The 17,760-nt window shown below is 43.2% G+C and overlaps 3 protein-coding genes across 4 annotated transcripts; 2 read left to right on the plus strand and 1 right to left on the minus strand.

The window, feature by feature from the left end:
• Positions 1–1,699: 1,699 nt before the first annotated feature.
• On the minus strand, positions 1,700–8,002 carry LOC311129654 (ras-related protein Rab-20-like). The gene is made up of 2 exons (XM_084162026.1): positions 7,521–8,002; positions 1,700–4,145 (listed from the first exon to the last, which is right to left on the minus strand). The coding sequence occupies exons 1-2, from the start codon at positions 7,708–7,710 to the stop codon at positions 3,544–3,546; spliced, it is 792 nt and encodes a 263-aa protein (XP_084018152.1). The 5' UTR covers positions 7,711–8,002; the 3' UTR covers positions 1,700–3,543.
• A 669-nt stretch (positions 8,003–8,671) lies between these two features.
• On the plus strand, positions 8,672–14,517 carry LOC311129644 (uncharacterized protein). Its single transcript, XM_084162003.1, has 11 exons — positions 8,672–9,657; positions 9,760–10,239; positions 10,456–10,603; positions 10,784–10,829; positions 10,918–11,006; positions 11,634–11,742; positions 11,837–11,887; positions 11,982–12,086; positions 12,154–12,274; positions 12,380–12,500; positions 13,071–14,517. Exons 1-11 carry the CDS (start codon positions 9,156–9,158, stop codon positions 13,219–13,221), a joined length of 1,923 nt encoding a protein of 640 aa, XP_084018129.1. The 5' UTR covers positions 8,672–9,155; the 3' UTR covers positions 13,222–14,517.
• Positions 14,518–14,737: 220 nt separating this feature from the next.
• Positions 14,738–17,065, plus strand: LOC311129653 (inhibitor of growth protein 1-like). Of its 2 annotated transcripts, XM_084162024.1 has the most exons (4): positions 14,738–14,942; positions 15,212–15,376; positions 15,776–15,924; positions 16,113–17,065. In XM_084162024.1, exons 2-4 carry the CDS (start codon positions 15,238–15,240, stop codon positions 16,749–16,751), a joined length of 927 nt encoding a protein of 308 aa, XP_084018150.1. In that variant the 5' UTR covers positions 14,738–14,942; positions 15,212–15,237; the 3' UTR covers positions 16,752–17,065. The 2 variants fall into 2 exon arrangements, with proteins under 2 accessions (XP_084018150.1, XP_084018151.1); XM_084162025.1 differs by lacking the exon at positions 15,212–15,376.
• The last annotated feature ends 695 nt before the right edge of the window (positions 17,066–17,760 follow it).

The raw sequence follows: 17,760 nt of genomic DNA on the forward strand, positions 1-17,760 counted from the left end.
TGCGTGGAGCCCCAGATCGAGGGAGATTATCAGTGGTCTTGTATGTCTTCCATTTCCTAATAATTGCTCCCACAGTTGATTTCTTCAAACCAAGCTGCTTACCTATTCCAGATTCAGTCTTCCCAGCCTGGTGCAGGTCTACAATTTTGTTTCTGGTGTCCTTTGACAGCTCTTTGGTCTTGGCCATAGTGGAGTTTGGAGTGTGACTGTTTGAGGTTGTGGACAGGTGTCTTTTATACTGATAAGAAGTTCAAACAGGTGCCATTAATACAGGTAACGAGTGGAGGACAGAGGAGCCTCTTAAAGAAGAAGTTATAGGTCTGTGAGAGCCAGAAATCTTGCTTGTTTGTAGGTGACCAAATACTTATTTTCCACCATAATTTGCAAATAAATTCATAAAAAATCCTACAATGTGATTTTCTGGATTTTTTGTGATTTTCTGGATTTTTTCTCAATTTGTCTGTCATACTGTACCTATGATGAAAATTACAGGCCTCTCTGATCTTTTTAAGTGGGAGAACTTGCACAATTGGTGGCTGACTAAATACTTTTTTCCCCCACTGTACGTAAAAATGTATGCACACATGACTAAGTCGCTTTGGATAAAAGCGTCTGCTAAATGGCATATTATTATTACTGTGATATTTCTAAAAACCTGTTTTTGCTTTGTCATTATGGGGTATTGTGTGTAGATTGATGAGGGGAAAAAAACAATTTAGTCAATTTTAGAATAAGGCTGTAACGTAACAAAATGTGGAAAAAGTCGAGGGGTCTGAATACTTTCCGAATGCACTGTACCAAACATGTTTAACTGACCATACCAAGAGCATACAGCTGAAACAACCAAAGATGCCCGAGTATGCACTGCTTCAGGTATCAATGAATCTAATGATTGATAAAATTGATTGTGTGTGTGCACTGCTTCAGTTATTATTTTAAAAGTGTGCTTACGTTTTATTATTCAGGTATATAGTGCCTTTGCCACTACACTAACACTGACCCTCTACCAATTGTAAATTATGAGGTTTGGTTGAGGTTTTCAACTGAGAAGAAATGCTCTTAACATTCAGTATTAATCTGCTTTACATCAAGTGTTCTTCTCACGTAACATAACATTTATGCATCAAGAGGCCTTACAGTGCAAACAGTTTGTTAGCAATATATAAACTGTCTATGTATCAATATATATTTTACAGCTCTTACCCTAATCTTACATTCATACATTGTCACAAACTGCACTGATTTACTTTCCTACGTATATTTATATCCGCTGAATGAACTTTTTTTATTTTGCTCAGAACTAAAATATATATATTTTGTAAAATTGTGTTTTACCCATGACACAAATTGTTGACATCACATTTTCCAAGTATGCTTTTCCACAGGCTAATCATATGAAGTCAGCTCAGTCAGAATCAAGCCAGCACAAAAATTCTAACAACTCTGGGGCTTGCTTCAGTACAAAAACAATGGTGTGTAACATTCAATTCAATGGAAACGGTGCTGTTCTGAGCGACCAGTTGAAAAACGAGGAGGGGTTGGGTCAGTTTGTTGCAAAATGTTTTGCAACAGAATGGGCATAATGAATACACCTCTGTTCAAGAACATTGAAGAACGTTTTGGTGAAATGTGTAGTTTAGTACAAACCGCCACGCAACGTGGCAAACGTTTAATCAAACTGAACGCAACCCTGGCCAAAGTCTGAGCAGAGAGGAGTGGTTGGACCAAATCTGTGCTTCGGTCAGCAATCCCTCCAGAGCATTTATTTGTTTATCACAATCTAGGTCCAAGGAAGTAGTCCATGTTGAATCTTCCATGAAATAATAACACCTGTTTTATATTTCCAACCACTTCTATTCATTGCATATGTGCTGAACAGATTCATTTGGTCATTTGTTCTATGTAATTATGTTGAATACCATTGGGTGCTATGAATCCATTGAATTCTATTGTAATTGAGTCATAACAAAAATAAAATGTTTTGTTTGTTATACTTCTGCTGGTGGTACATGCATTGACATTCACACTTTAGCTCAAACAAACTATATCCCCCTATTTCTAAATGAAAATAATAATTTATCGTATCTTTGAAAATATCAAACTTGTATCTTACATATATTGTATATTACACATATTATAATTTAGATTAGGCAAAATGACATGAAAAAAGGAATCAATAAAAAACATGCAACAGAACATCCTTAAAATAGGATTAATTTACACAATTCAGTGTGGCCACCCTAGTAGTCAAACAATTAGTGCTGTTGAACAATTAATGCTGTTGAACAATGGCATCTGTAGCTAGGTTTCCATCCAATTGGCGACAGATTTTCATGTGAATATTCTAAAATCCACATAAAGAATATATTTCCCACCAGTGGTGTGCTTCCACCAAACTGACTTGTTGCGGATAAAAAAAATCAGTGCGTGATGACGTAGTGCACACAAAAATATTTTTTCCGAAAACAAATCTAAAGTTTTATGTGTTTATCACATTTTCAACTTGTTGCGTTAAATAGCAAATGTGCTTACTCTGGTCTTGGCACGTGCGCTCTAGCCAACAGCTCCCAGATACAGTGTGGATAGGCTAGTCTACATGATGAGAATATTATAAAAGAGTGAGAATATTTTTATTTGTCAAACGGCAGTCAAGCATCGACAATCATGATGTCACCAGAATTAGACCCTCGATATTTATTGAAAAGGACCATCAAGCCACCGAGTCATAGTGGGGGACCAAACACCATATCATCGCTTGACTCCAAGTTTACTTCGATATTATGGTTATTGTAACAATATTTGCGCATAAAGGCATTTCCACCGCCATTTGTGGATGGAAACATGGTTAGTGACATTCTCATTCCAAAACATGAACAAACATTCAGTGATTGATTTATAAACAGGTGTGCCTGTGTACCAGTAGCCTATTTCCCATATACACATGCAGGTTGACGTTTGTCATGAATCTTGTCCTGGAGGCAATACTGAGCCATTTCCGCTAGATGGGCCAGCTGCAAAGTCAGAATTGGCTATATTGTAGAAATGTATGGGGAAAAAAAGAAAATAAAAAGCTTTTTGCTCTTAATTTAAGGTTAGCAGTGTGGTTAAGGTTAGATTTTATGACTTTGTGGCTGCGCCAGCTAGTGACCACTCTGCAGAGCTGCCTCCAGAACAAGATTAATAACAGAAAACCCAAACCTGCTCTACACATACACACATTTTGGGCTGAACTCAAGTCCACACAGAACCTCTCGAAGACGTTTAAAATCCAATAACTCCTTACTCCAGCTCTCCACTATTGTACTTACCGGCTCATTGGAAGAATAATGAAATTACTTGTTTTGATTATTAATTTGATTGACAGCTTGATTGAAAGAATGTGTGTGCAGGTGTGTGTGTATCATCAAACGGTCAACGCTGAAAATTCTTAGAATGTCCTGGGAGAACAATACAGAGATGACATGAACTCCCCTCTTTACGATCAGTCTAAAACCCCCCCCCCCCCAAACAGTCCATCCATCCCTCCCCACCTCCCCCTAATCCCTAGCAGCAGGCGGCCCTGGCCCGTTTCCCTGTCCCTTTGCACTCTTCCAGGTCCACGGTGGGCGATCCCTCTCTCTCAGTCCTCTTCTTGAGGATGGAGGGCAGCACCATGTCGAACAGTGTCTCAAACAGAGTGTCCACATTATAGCCTGTCTTGGCACTAGTCTCGAAGCACATCTTGTCAGCAGGCAGGCTGTTCGTCTCCTCCAGACCCTTGTATCTCAGGATCCTCCCGTACAGCGCCTCTGCGTCCTCCCGGCTCACCTGCTTGTTGACTGACACCCCTGACAGGGAGATTGGGGAGGCTGGAGGGGTGGGACATGCAGAAGGCACCCTGGGCTCCCCAGTCCTCTCCATGTCCCACTCTCTCTGGTCCTCTGTCAGGCCATCTTGGTTGGCTAGTAGCTGGGCCTGGGGGTCTGTGAGGTCGGCCTTGTTGCCCACGATGGCGTAGATGCAGTCATTATTGGCCGTGTCGGTGAGGGACAGGAAGCGCTCCTCCAGCTCAGCCAGGCTCTGCCAGTTGGTCACATCGTAGGTGAGGATGACAGCAGCAGCGCCCCGGCAGTACATGGAGCCCAGCCCGTGGAACTGCTCCCGACCTGGGACACACACACAAAGGGAAGGATGATCAGAAAACATTATAAGCACACAGGAAAGTAGATGCATACACATAAGCGTTGACATATATTCATGATTATGTTCTTATATAGACCAACGAACACCAAGTAATAATAATAAATTCCATATTTTTTTTATTTAAGTAGGCAAGTCAGTTAAGAACAAATTCTTATTTACAATGACGGCCTACACAGTCAAACCCGGACGACGCTGGGCAAATTGTGCGCCGCCCTATGGGACTCCCAATCACGGCCGGTTGTGATACAGCCTGGAATCGAACCAGGGGGTCTGTAGTGACGCCTCAAGCACTGAGATGCAGTGCCTTAGACCACTGCGCCGCTCAGGAGCCAATTTAGCAGATGCTTTTAACCAAAGCGACTTAGTCATGCGTGCATACCTTTTTTACATATGGGTGATCCCGGGAATCAAACCCACTATCTTTGCGTTGCAAGCGCCATGCTCTACCAACTGAGCTATAAAGGCAAACAAACCACAGACAAAAAAGCACAAGCTTAAAAGAATGGGCTTCCAAACCACAGGTAGCCTATAGCCTACAGAAGGGAGAGGTAGGGAGAGCGAGCGAGACAGTCAGTAGCCGAAAAACAGAAGCAGCCATTGTTGTAGAATAACGCAAGAGCTTTTCAGTGTGTGTGTGTGAGTTTCAGTACAGCGATCTCATCAGGGAGCCTTTGTACGAGTGTGGAGTGTGTGAGAGAGCTCTTTGTTCCCAGTGTTTAGAACATCATCGGCCAAATATGTGCAGAAATCCAGGGAACCTTTGAACATGTTCCAAATGAAATGTTTCACAGGTCGTAAGATATCTAATTAGAAACCTTAGGCCTGACTGTCCAGAAGTAGCCTGCCTGATACATAACCCACCAAATAAGGAGAGCTGAGCTGAAGTCTAGTTTATGCTGACACAGCTATTTTCCTGGGATCAACAGAATTTGAGGAAGGGGAAGATTTTGTTGTTTGAGAAAAAGCTCTACAGGGTAGAGAGTAAGTGCGGGGCAGCGGGGCTAGGGTCCTATTCTGCCCAGAAACAGCCAGTGTGTAGCAGTGTCATAAACAGGAGATGATACATCTGTAGGGAGGAGGGCCAGTCAGGAAGACAAGTGCTGGTTAGGGAGATACTAAACCACCCCCACCCCCCTTTTGGTGTAGGCCTATGTTTTGTATTTGGTAGAATGACTCAACACTCCAGGGTTATATTAGGTTCAGTAAATGGGTGGGAGGTTGAAGCATGTGCTGTCACCCCAAACCCCCTCCTCGCGATGCAGTCTTCATGTCATGTGACTATAACTTCTATAACTTCCACAGGAGGTTGAACCATCTACCACTGAAACATCCATTGGTTGAAATGAGACTAAATGTGTTAGTAAGTGTATGTAAGTAGTATGTGTTTGAAAGTAGGCCTAGGTCTATTTGTTTGTCTATGTAGGCTACTGTTTACTAATAATCTAACCCTCCCCAATAGTCATAAGAATTAAAGTAAGCAGTGAAATACATCACAGTTGAAACTCCCATAGAGAATAAGGAACCAATACTGTGGCTGTTTGACAATTATATTTTCTGTTCTGGGGAGGATTTAGGGGAAATTACAACAATGTCTGAGAACTACTATATACTGTAAATCATTCACTTACAAGGCTCATAACCCCTTCCCCATGAACTTCGGACTTGATTGTGCAATCATAATACTTCCTATTTTAACCTATGATGTGGACATAGCAGGCAACAGCATCCTGCTGAGAGGTCATGGGGATACGGAGCAGGGACGGGATAAGGAGCAGGGACGGGAGATTGAGTTTTGGTGACTCAGTGGTTTTTCTATCTTTCTAAACCAACAACAGTCACTGGACTGGAGTTAAGCCCCTTAATGCTTTTGACAATGGTGTGCAAAGCAAACACACACTCGTTTTAGCATTCAGTTACCAGTTTCTTACAGTAAGTCAACCAAAATCATGTTGCTGTTGCTAATAGTCATAATATTCCTTGTGTCATATAACCAATTCACCTTTATTTCAGCTGCTGTGATTGAAGTTTATTTTGCTAAATGTTTACCCAAGTTCAAAGCACTGATATTATATCCCAACCTCACATCGAACCTGTTATTATAGAGTATCAGAAAGTGCCCATTTGATACAGATGACCAAAACAATGCATGTCATTATTTCCAGGTTACAACCTCTGATGAGGCGAGGGCTTTAGCCCCACAAGTGTGCCAATCAGGATTTCAAAAACATCTGGATGTCGAGTTTAGGTTTAGGCCTGTGTGTCTTTCTGAACTTCAGGTCTAATAAACAAAAACCTAATCTAAACTCTGGTAAATGTAATATTGCATATACATTGATTGTCATTATATTTAATTGATTGTCTGCATTTCATCACTCCTTATATGAACCAGTTTTTTTTTATATGTTAAAAATCCTCAAAAATCAAAAGTGTTGGCTGTTAAGCATTGCCCCCAGCCCAATATCTAACACCAGATCTGGAAGGATATAGCCCTTGATCATGACTTTCAGTTCCATTACATTACACATAAGAGTCATTGGCCGAAGGCGTCTTCTGTAGGGGGGTGTTTTGTTAAGCGCCGTGGCGCTCGGACTGAACATCAACACACATCGCTTGTGGTATGGTTTTGGAAGCATAAGGAATGTACCTTTCATATCGGTGAGAAATAATTTTCAGGGGAAAAAAAAGATTAAAAAAAGATTTTTAAAAGGTTAAACAGAACATGTGAGGTCCTTGGACTAAGGACTAATTTTAGGTCCTTCAGTCCAATATTGGGCTAGGAAGAATATAGCCTAACCCTTGGTGGATGGAATAAATATTGAGAAACATAAAATGTAATGTTATTGTCCCTGAACATCTTGAACCTTGAAAATGTGCAACATCAGATACTATATAATCATGTGATATGACCTCATCCAGTGCCAACTAGAATTTGAGATGGGGTTTTGGGGAATTGGAATAGACCAATTTCAGATTAACCATGATTTAATGAATCTGTACAATATGACCTAGTCCAACATAATAGGCATTAACTTGTCTGACATTGTGGTTCTTGTCCAGTAGCCCATTTAACCTGGTAGGCCAGATCACTAATCTGATCTGGCCTCAGTCACATGAAAGGGACTGTCCCAGCCAAGCAACCCTCAGGTGGTGGAGTCACGCACTCTCCACAGGTAAACACAGTGGAAATCAACAACAGAGCTGGTTACTCAGGCTACACTGATTGTTACACGTGTAGGGCCCTACTCTAAACAGGCTGTGGATATCAAACAATGAGGAAAATAACGTAAGACCTACTATAAACGACACCTACTCATGACAGTCAATAATGAACACCTTACCAGCAGTGTCCCAAATTGAGATATTGTAGGGTCCCCACTGTTTGAGGAAAAACGCCCCTCCGACGGTGCTCATGGTGTCTTTAAATTTCCTCTCCATGTACCTGTGGAGCAGGGAGGTCTTCCCAACGTTCATGTCGCCCAGAATGACAACCTTGACGTCGGGCTTCCTCATCTTGGAAAGCTCGGGCATGGTTCTTGCCCCGTGCCGCTTGGCAGCCTTCCTCAGCGGTGTAGCAGAGACACTCCAAACTATCTTAACTTAACTTTCCTTTAGTTTACGGATATAGGACAATGTAGGTGCAAGTTGCCATTAGAAAACATAGCTAACAGTTACTTGACATCGACAGATTAAAACACACAGAAATCGTCCTGTGTCTTCGATATTACTCGAGCGATTATCAATACAATCAACACATAGATCTAACAAGCCCGACTAGTCGGAAGAACACCGATCTTCCCTCTCTCGTCCACTTGTTGAAAGTGATTTTCAAAGTTGTGATAAAACCGGAAGTTCATTTAAACGCTTGGGGAGGTTGGATTTCTAGATGCACTTGATTTACCTCGCATTGCGCCCCTTGAGGTCAAATAATGATTCCAAAAATGAACAACACTGCGCGCAGGAGAGCAAATCGAGCAATCCAGTTTATTGCTAGCCTTTAGACGAGACAGGTGATGTGCTGCTAGTTACAATGTAAGTGTAACATTGTACTATTCAATGAAGGAAACAAATTACAACTCAATAGGATATTCAATATCCTATGTAGAACGGAGAGTTCACACTCTATCTGTGAACTTTACCCTATAATAAATAGCATAAAGGACCTCTGTTTCTTTAAGAGTTTAAAAAAAGCAATCAGATTCCAGTGTCATATCCAACCCACTTCCTGTTTTGGTTTAGGCTCTTTTAGCAGCTCTCATGATCCCAGTGAAGCGTCTCTCTATCCTATTTTCAGCAGTAACTCACAGTTCGTGTCTAGGTAAGAACTGTCAGTGTGTGAGCGCTTTCTGTGACACCTCTAATACCACTAAATAGGCTCGCAAGGGCATGACAGAATCATGCAACATGGAAGTTGGATGGTTGTCTTTTGCCTCAGTACTGTTGCACTGACGATTGTTGTAACACTTCTGTATCTAAACGAGGAAGGTAAAGTGAAAACAACAAATACTGTACTTTAACATGAAATCCCTGTCACTGTAATTTTATAAATCACAATAATCCTTGAAATAATTCAGTTCCTTTAGGACCCAGCAGAGCTCCTCAGAATCAATCCCTGTGATGTAGTACACATTCTGCCCCTGACGTTTGTGCTGTGGTGTACTCATGAGTGTACTGGTGGGGATCTATAATCAATCAGCTTTGTAGACTGTGGGACACACTGATCTCCATTATATTAAATTGCATTGTCTGAAACTCAACATCAGGCTGCTAAATGTGCGCCTTCCATGTCCAGGTAAATTGTTACCTGGTATCAATCTCAGTCTGAATGTCGAGCTTCGAGGTTTGATGCAGGCTGTTGCTAGCTAGCTAACGTTAGTCTATTTCACTAGCCGACTTGCTAGCTAACTTTTTTTGGTTTTCTAACTTCTGCATGCTTTAAAATATAAATCGCGCATCAGTTGAACTCGCACCTAATTATGCTCGCCATTTCAACACGGGGCTTTCTGTGGTCGGATGTCGAGACCAGAACCTTGCTTAACATCTGGGGCGAGCAGGACATCCAGACAGCGTTGGATGGAAACTTCCGAAACAGTCATGTCTACCGCGACGTCGCCCGAAGGTTGGGAGAGATGGGGTTCGAAAGAACCCCGGAGCAGTGTAGGGTGCGAATCAAAAGCCTGAAAAGGCAGTTCCTCCTGGCCAAGGAGGGCAACCTGAGGAACAATGGACAATACCACAAGATCTGCAAATTCTATGATGCCATGGAGAGGATACTGAGCAGCCGTCCCCAGATTGACCCCCAGGAGCTGCTAGACAGCGGGGCTGTGGGGGATGAGACCATGGACGGGACAGAGGAGGAAGAGGACACAGACCCTCCACAGGACCCATACCTGGAGAGCACAGGGGAATGCTCCTACCCAGAGACCCAAGTGAAGCTGGAATACCCTCCCATCACTATCCCTGTGACAGTGGGGAACGGTAAGTACCATTTATATGGCATGTTGTTACATTGTTATCATATTGTATGCAGATACTGCCACAGTGACAGCCCTCGAAACCTCAATCCACTTTCCTCCACAGGCATCACAGTCAGACAGACCAGCAGCAGCCAGTCAGCTAGTGGGCCGTCCTCCAGCCGACCCAAGCGGCCCAAGAAGCGGCATGCCGACCTGCCCCTGGACAGTCTGATGGAGCGGTTCCTGGAGCAGAGTGCCGAGGCCGAGCAGAGCTTCTACCAGATGGAGGAGCAGCGTCTGCAGGTCGAGGACCGCCGGCGAGAGGCTGAACACGCCCGCGAGCTCCACATGCTCCAGGTGTTGGGACAGATGTTCTCCAGCATCGCCACCAGAAACCCTATCGCCACAGCTACCGCAACCACAGCAATGCCGCCTGCTCGGAATACCATGGAGTCCACCATGCAGCCCGGTGTGCCGATGTCCGCCTCCAGCCATATGACGCGTGGCCGGTCGTGTCACCTCCGAGTCCACTCGCCCCAATCCCAGGCTGAGTGGCCCAGCTACCACAGTCAGCCACAGTCCAATGCAGGTTCTCAGTCTTTAGGTATTCACTTCTCTCACTCAGTTGGACTGTGTTTGAGCAATGGCCAGCCCTGGTGAGACTGCCTGTCGACAAGCAGGTCAAACAGAACTGAATAATGCGGAAACAGACGCACAAACATGTCTAAGCCTAAAAGCACACACAACACACAAGCAGCTAGCGCAGGGAAGCTACACATTTTAAGGAGAACTCTGAATACCTCTCTCTTTTCTTTCTCAGTCATCGAGCGCTCCTTCTCCCTTGGGACAGCCGCACGCACAGGCATGGATGATATCCTTCCACTGGTGAAAAATATAGTCCCTCCACTGACGTCTAAAAAGCATAAAGGCCAAGACGGGCGGATTGGGATTATTGGGGGATGTCAAGAGTAAGTCACCCAAGTGACCCAACCCAACTCTACCATCAACTTTGATTTCTAAATGAAGGTTTTCTGCCATATACCCATATTGTGTGAGGTAACAAAGTAATTCACAATTTTTTCTCCTCTTCTTTGTGTCCTTTCATTCCATCCACCCTTCCTTCTGAGTATTTTTCTTGTCATGGTAAGGTATACAGGAGCTCCGTACTTTGCTGCTATCTCTGCATTGAAAGTGGTAAGCACACAGTAGCTTTCTTGGTCCTGTGTAATTCTTTCTCTGCCGGAGACATTGATATGATGACAAAACCTCTGTCACTTCCTAGGGGGCCGACCTGTCACACGTATTCTGTACTAAAGACGCAGCGTCAGTGATCAAATCCTACAGTCCGGAGCTCATAGTTCATCCTGTGCTGTAAGTTCTGTCTTAGAAGCCAATGCATACACTGACAAGCCAATGTAAACACCTTCCTAATATTGAGTTGCACCCCCTTTTGCCTTTAGAACAGTCTCAATTTGTTGAGGCATGAACTCTACAAGGTGTCGAAAGCGTTCCACAGGAATGCTGGCCCATGTTGACTCCAATGCTTCCCACAGTTGTGTGAAGTTGGCTGGATGTCATTTGGGTGGTGGACCATTCTTGATACAGGGGAAAGTGTTGAGCGTGAAACACCCAGCAGCATTGCAGTTCTTGACACACTCAAACCGGTGTGCTTGGCACCTACTACCATACCCCGTTCAAAGGCACTTAAATATTTTGTCTTGCCCATTCACCCTCTGAATGGCACTCATACACAATCCATGTCTCAATCGTGTCAAGGCTTAAAAATACTTATTTAACCTGTCTCCTCTCCTTCATCTACACTGATTGATGTGGATTTAACAAGTGACATCAATAAGGGATCATACCTTTCACCGGGATTCACCTGGTCAGTCTGTCATGGAAATGGCAGATGTTCCTAATGTTTTGTACACTCAGTGTATGTAAACAGTGTGTATATGATGTTATGTAATGTAATGTTGATGATAACTGTGTACATAGGGACAGCCCCAATGCAGTGGAGGAGATAGAGAAATGGCTCCCCAGACTCCATAGCCTGGTGGTGGGACCAGGGCTAGGCAGAGATGTCATGCTGCTGAAAAACGCCAAGGCACGTGGGACACTGACTACACACACACACAGTCAATTTGAGTTTAGACAGTCCACATGATATTACCAATGTTCTTATGACTCTTTTTCTTTAGGAAGTAATTGAGAAGTCCAAAGCAAGAGATATCCCTATAGTTATTGATGCAGTAAGTACTGTACACACAACTGATTTTTGCTTTGGTAGTAGATTTGTTTTTAAATTACAAGGATGTTCAGTGACTGTGTGTGTTCCACCAATAGGACGGGCTGTGGCTGGTTGCTCAGCAGCCATCAGTCATCCAAGGGTACCAGAAGGGCATCCTGACTCCCAACTACATGGAGTTCACCCGGTTGTATGAGGCTATGGTGAGTCTGCCAGTGCTAGCTCAGTGTGTGCGTTCGTTCATTATTAACCCACTATCTGTGTTTTCAGCACCATGAGCCTCTGGATAGCAGTGACCATCAGAGGAGTGCCATGGAGCTCAGTGTTGCCATGGGAAACCTGACTGTGATTCTCAAGGGGGAGGAAGACCTCATCACCGACGGTAACAAGGGTTAGTGTTACAAACACATACACACAGCTACACTCAGACTAAGCGCTACGCTCACACATATTCCTGTCAAGATCTGACCGTGTCCTGTGTCTCTGTGGTGTCCAGTGATCTTGTGCAGACAGGAGGGCAGCGGGCGGCGGTGTGGGGGGCAAGGAGACCTCCTATCTGGCTCTCTGGGAGTGCTGGCACACTGGGCATATGCCTCCTCAGCAGACATGACCAAAAGGTACAATATTAATCTTATCATTGTGTGATTAAACACTGACCTGACCAAAATGAATATAGCTCTATGAAAACATTAGATAACATATCGTCGCTGTCTGATGAAAACCTCGTAACTCAATATTTATGTATTTTTTTAGTCATTTAGCAGACACTCTTATCCAGAGCGACTTACAGAAGCAATTAGGGTTAAGTGCCTTGCTCAAAATCGACAGATTTTTCACCTAGTTGGCTCGGGGATTAGAACCAGAGACCTTTCGGTTACTGGCACAACACTCTTAACCACTAAGCTACCTGCCGCCTTCGTGTATTGAAAGCAGTAACGTTCATCAATGTACTCTGAGCATTTAATGACTCTAGGACCAAGAACATTTATTCAAAATAGCTTCTGAAGTTTCGAAATTGTATGTTTGTTAATTGTAAAATAAAGCAGTTTTTTCAATTTCCTGAAAAGTTTATGTTTTGGAGGTTTTCTTCCGACAGCAACGATATGTAACCTAGTTGGTCTAATTTTATAGTGTATTCGTCATTGATCTAACTGTTACGTATTCTCCAATCTCTTCTTCTGCCTAAGTGTGAACCCGTCAGTGGTGGCAGCGTTTGGGGCCTGTTGTCTGACCAGACAGTGTAACAGACAGGCCTTCCACAAACATGGCCGAGCCACCACCACCACAGACATGATCCAGGAGATCAGCTCTGCCTTCAAAAAACTATTTGAGAGCTGAGAACAGTCTATAGGAGCAGAGTCCAAGATACACTCACATACATATGTACTGTACATACAAACACTCACATACACTATATATACAAAAGTATGTGGACACCCCTTCAAATTAGTGGATTCAGCTATTTCAGCCACACCGTTGCTGACAGTTGTATAAAATCGAGCACACCGCCATGCAATCTCCATAGACAAACATTGGCAGTAGAGTGGCATTACTGAAGAGCTCAGTTGCACCTTCATAGGATGTCATCTTTCCAACAAGTCAGTTAATCAAATTTCAGTCAGACCCGCAGGTGTCCACATACTCCTGGTCATGTAGTGTACATGCATACATAAAGTATTACATTCATACACACAAACAACACTTTCTTCCATGGGAATCCTGAGAATCCATTCTCTATAATTGTTGACAAATATCAATGACATTGTCAACACCTTTCAGAGACTTTAGCTGTAGCTAGTCTTTACGTGACTGAATTCGATCGGGCCTGTCGACAATGTGCCATTTAAAGGTAATTTCCGATTGAGCCAACATTTGCAGCGTTTTACCTTGAATGCAATATTCACGAACGAGGTATCATTGCCTTTAAAAACGGCATTGTTGACAACCCACGATCGGATTGAGTTAATAAGAAATAATACACACAAGAAATAAGGACTCCAACATATGAAACCACTTCTAGCATAGCCGCAGGAAGATGTTCGGGGTGCTGCGATTTTTTTTTGCTGGCGCTACATAAGGGTATATCGGTCCGCTAATACAGGACTAGTAAAATGTTCTAAAACAAAATATTAATTAATTAACCGCTACTTCCCACAGGTATGACTCCTAGTCTGTTGGTGCTCAATAAACTATTGACCTCGATGATTTTTTTTACATTGATAAATACTTTTTGGCTACGTTTTCTCTCTTACACTGAACCCATTGAAACAAAAAATGACAATGCAATATTTCCTCTACGCTGGAGTCACAGTTCTTTTCTCAAAGTGTCTTCTTTGCTTTTAATTTTTTTTTAGCCAGCACTTCACAATTAACGGGGCACATGAGGGTGAGCTAACACCTTAATATAAGACTACCCAATAACAGTACACATACTGTAACACACTGAGCAATACCTGGTGAAATTTAGACAAAATTAAATTTAGAATCTGTGATTTTCTTCCAGACAGTTAATCATATTCCGTAATGACATTCCCGTCTTTACTGTCATCCAGAATATAATCTTACAGTGACAGTGTGGCACTGGTGTTGTCGCCTGTTTTTGTCAACCACCCTATATTAAAATGTTGGAGTTAATTTATTTGTTATGTCTTTTCTGTCTTCTACTCTTCATCGGTCGCATATTCTGTCTTCTATCTCATTAACAGTGTTGCACAGAGACTTAGTCTCTAACGTGTCATTGATAACTGTCTTGCTCAAACAGTACGAACATGTGCAACTGTAACTAGCTAAATTGTAACATCAAGCATGGACCATTTTCACAAGATCTGCATCCTTGTACTAATTAAATGCATTAAAACGACTGCCTAAAAAGTATCTACACTCACTGTAGAAAATCTACCCATGGCAGGTTTGTTTGTCATACGATGCGCATGCGCATAAACATTTACAGTTCTCCAAGTTGGACCAGACGCAATCAATACACAGTTGAGTTACAAGATTCTCCAGTTGGATTTAATAGGTTGTATGAAGTTCATTAAATGACAAATATAAAGTTGCTGGTGAGTAACAATTGTTCGTTATTTGCGTAGCTTCATTTTCGTGTTCAGACAGTAATTATTGTGAAGGCTAACGTTACTTCGCTTCTAGTTTACCTAGCTTACCCTAAACTAGCTAACAGCAGTAGCGTTCGATACAGTATAGCAAAAGTCATCTCGAAGAGTTTGCTAGATTTTTTTTTTTTTAAATAAAAGTTCAACGTATGTTTTCAGGATTATGAGTTTCGGATGTTCTGTGTAACAAATATAATCTCTTATTTTGTTGTGGACAGTTTTGTGTGGACTTCGACAGAAGAACATGCTAAATCCGGCTAACGGCGACCCGGTCCACGTCGTTACAAATTATGTGGAAGAATATTTGGACTTGGTCGAATCACTACCATTCGACCTACAGAGGAGCGTGTCTCTTATGAAGGAAATTGATGCAAAATACCAAGGCAATTTGTTGACATTTCATCCACCGACTAGTTATCTACATACCTCTAATCATAATGTAGCTAGCTAACGAAACTGTTAGCCCAGCTAGCTGACGTTAGCTACGGTAGTAGTTAGCAAGTACCTGGCTACTGATGGCATTCAGGTATACAAGCTTGTCAGCCTGTGTATCTGTAATATAGTTGAAATAGTAGATACCCTTTTATTTCAATTTTCACTTAGTTATAACTGGATTTGTTCCAAAGTATGTAAAGGTATTTAGCTAGCTACAGTAATAAACGGTTGTTTACCTAATAAACTATTGTTTTCCACTTTACAAATGGGCCATGTTTGTTACATTGATTTCCCCTTTACAAATGGGCCATGTTTGTTACATCTCTTGCATATTTTGTTTTTCTCAGATGTCCTACAGGAGCTGGATGATGCTTATGAGCGATACCGTCGGGAGTCCGACCCTCTCCAGCAGCGCAGAATGCAGCTGTCCATCCAGAGAGCTCTCATCAGCAGCCAGGAGCTAGGAGATGAGAAGATACAGATTGCTGGGCAGATGGTGCGTAAACATGGCTGGCTGCCTGTAAACTTTGCTGAATGACTGTCCAGCTTGAAAATAACAATAATATATAGATGAGATAGCGGCAAAGCCCACATTGGTTACTCTCCTTGACCAACCAATGTCACCCCACTGATCACAACCCACACAGTATATATAATAAACCCTGTACTGTCCTACTGTTCCAGGTGGAGTTGGTGGAGAACCGTAGCCGGCAGGTGGACTGGCATTCTGAGCTCCTCCACGCCTCCCAGGAGAACCCCGAGACCCATGTACCCACATCAACTGCTATGACGACGACTGCAGCTTCCATGATGTCAATGTCGGCAGTGACAACCACACCGGGCAAAGCAGGTCACCACGACAAGAGGCGTGACGAGGCAACGCCAGGCTCAGTCGGTGGAGGGGACAAGTCTGGCGGGAAACGCTCACGGCGGCAGAAGAACGGAGAGAACCGGGAGAGCTATGGAGGCATGGATCATGGTGACGAGGCGGGCATGGGGGCGTCCAGGGAGAAGAGGGCCAAAACGTCGTCGTCCAAGAAGAAGAAGAGGTCAAAGGGCAAGTCAGAGAGGGAGGTGTCACCCCCAGACCTGCCCATCGACCCAGACGAGCCCACCTACTGCCTGTGTGAACAGGTGTCCTATGGCGAGATGATTGGCTGTGATAACGACGAGTGTCCCATCGAGTGGTTCCACTTCTCCTGTGTGGGGTTGCATCACAAGCCCAAGGGGAAGTGGTTCTGCCCCAAATGCAGGGGTGAGAATGAGAAGACCATGGACAAGGCCCTGGAGAGGGCGAAGAAGGAGAGGGCCTACAACAGGTAGCTGCTCTACCTGGCCCAGTGGACATTGTTTGTGGTCATGTTAGTTTTGTGTTTTTGTTATTGTATTTTTCTACTCCCAATTACTATCAATGCTGTTTGAAAATGAAAAATTGGGAAGAGGGACTTTGTTATCATTTTAGTAAAGGCTGTACTGTAAGATGGACATCCTGGTTCAGGACCACTGGTTTAGAGCAGATATGTAATACAGGTTATTGTGTCAGTCACACCAAGGATTGTTGACGCTAGCTGTATCATGCATGCAACAATACTAGCCATATTGCTCCTCCAAATGAACAAATAAAACATTTCAACCAAGATTGCGTGCTGAAAGTCATTCTAGACATGTACTATTGCATAAGATGGGCTTATAACTATGAATGCAATGTGCTTCCTCTGTTGAATTGTCTTTGCATCATCTGTATTTACTATGGGATGTGACTGCCGTTTGTTACAAGTGCCATTACTGATAGGGCTGCCCTAGCAGTGAAAGTGATTGTAGACAGACTGTTAGATGGTTAAATTGATAATATAGTCCCCTGTAGCTCAGTTGGTAGAGCATGGCGCTTGGGTTGTGGGTTCGTTTCCCACGGGGGGCCAGTATGAAAATGTAAGTCGCTCTGGATAAGAGCGTCTGCTAAATGACTAAAATATCCATGTTTGACTGAGTGCATGATGCCAAAGCCCCTTGACAAGGGGCCTATGACCTTGTGTTGTGACACCGGTAAAGTTGTTTAAATGCATCTTGGGCGGGAGCCCATTCAATGTGTCTGGTCCAATGGTAGTATATTATGAAATCCTTTGGTCCCTTACCAAGGATTTCTGCGAATGACAACAATCCCCCCTCTGCTCTTTGCAGAGTGGGGATAGTTGTAGAGGGGGGGATAGTCTGTGCTTACGGTCATAGTCAAAAATAGCAAAGCAACAACACGTGTTATACCAGGTGTCATTTGGTATGTGTACACCATCACGCCATATATCTGCGATGAGTTTGTTTAAAGAGTTCCTTGCCA

The sequence above is a fragment of the Coregonus lavaretus genome (assembly GCF_964263955.1).
Source record: "Coregonus lavaretus genome assembly, chromosome: 5".
NCBI lineage: Eukaryota > Metazoa > Chordata > Actinopteri > Salmoniformes > Salmonidae > Coregonus > Coregonus lavaretus.

Excerpts from the sequence above, each read along its gene's own strand:
- LOC311129653 (XM_084162024.1), top strand. The coding sequence starts at position 15,238 with ATGCTAAATCCGGCTAACGGCGACCCGGTCCACGTCGTTACAAATTAT. Across the intron at positions 15,377-15,775 it reads AATTGATGCAAAATACCAAG|ATGTCCTACAGGAGCTGGAT; the intron begins GCAATTTGTTGA and ends TGTTTTTCTCAG. Across the intron at positions 15,925-16,112 it reads TACAGATTGCTGGGCAGATG|GTGGAGTTGGTGGAGAACCG; the intron begins GTGCGTAAACAT and ends CTACTGTTCCAG.
- LOC311129644 (XM_084162003.1), top strand. The coding sequence starts at position 9,156 with ATGCTCGCCATTTCAACACGGGGCTTTCTGTGGTCGGATGTCGAGACC. Across the intron at positions 10,240-10,455 it reads TGCAGGTTCTCAGTCTTTAG|TCATCGAGCGCTCCTTCTCC; the intron begins GTATTCACTTCT and ends TTTCTTTCTCAG. Across the intron at positions 12,501-13,070 it reads TCAGCAGACATGACCAAAAG|TGTGAACCCGTCAGTGGTGG; the intron begins GTACAATATTAA and ends CTTCTGCCTAAG.
- LOC311129654 (XM_084162026.1), bottom strand. The coding sequence starts at position 7,710 with ATGCCCGAGCTTTCCAAGATGAGGAAGCCCGACGTCAAGGTTGTCATT. Across the intron at positions 4,146-7,520 it reads CTCAATTTGGGACACTGCTG|GTCGGGAGCAGTTCCACGGG; the intron begins GTAAGGTGTTCA and ends TGTGTGTCCCAG.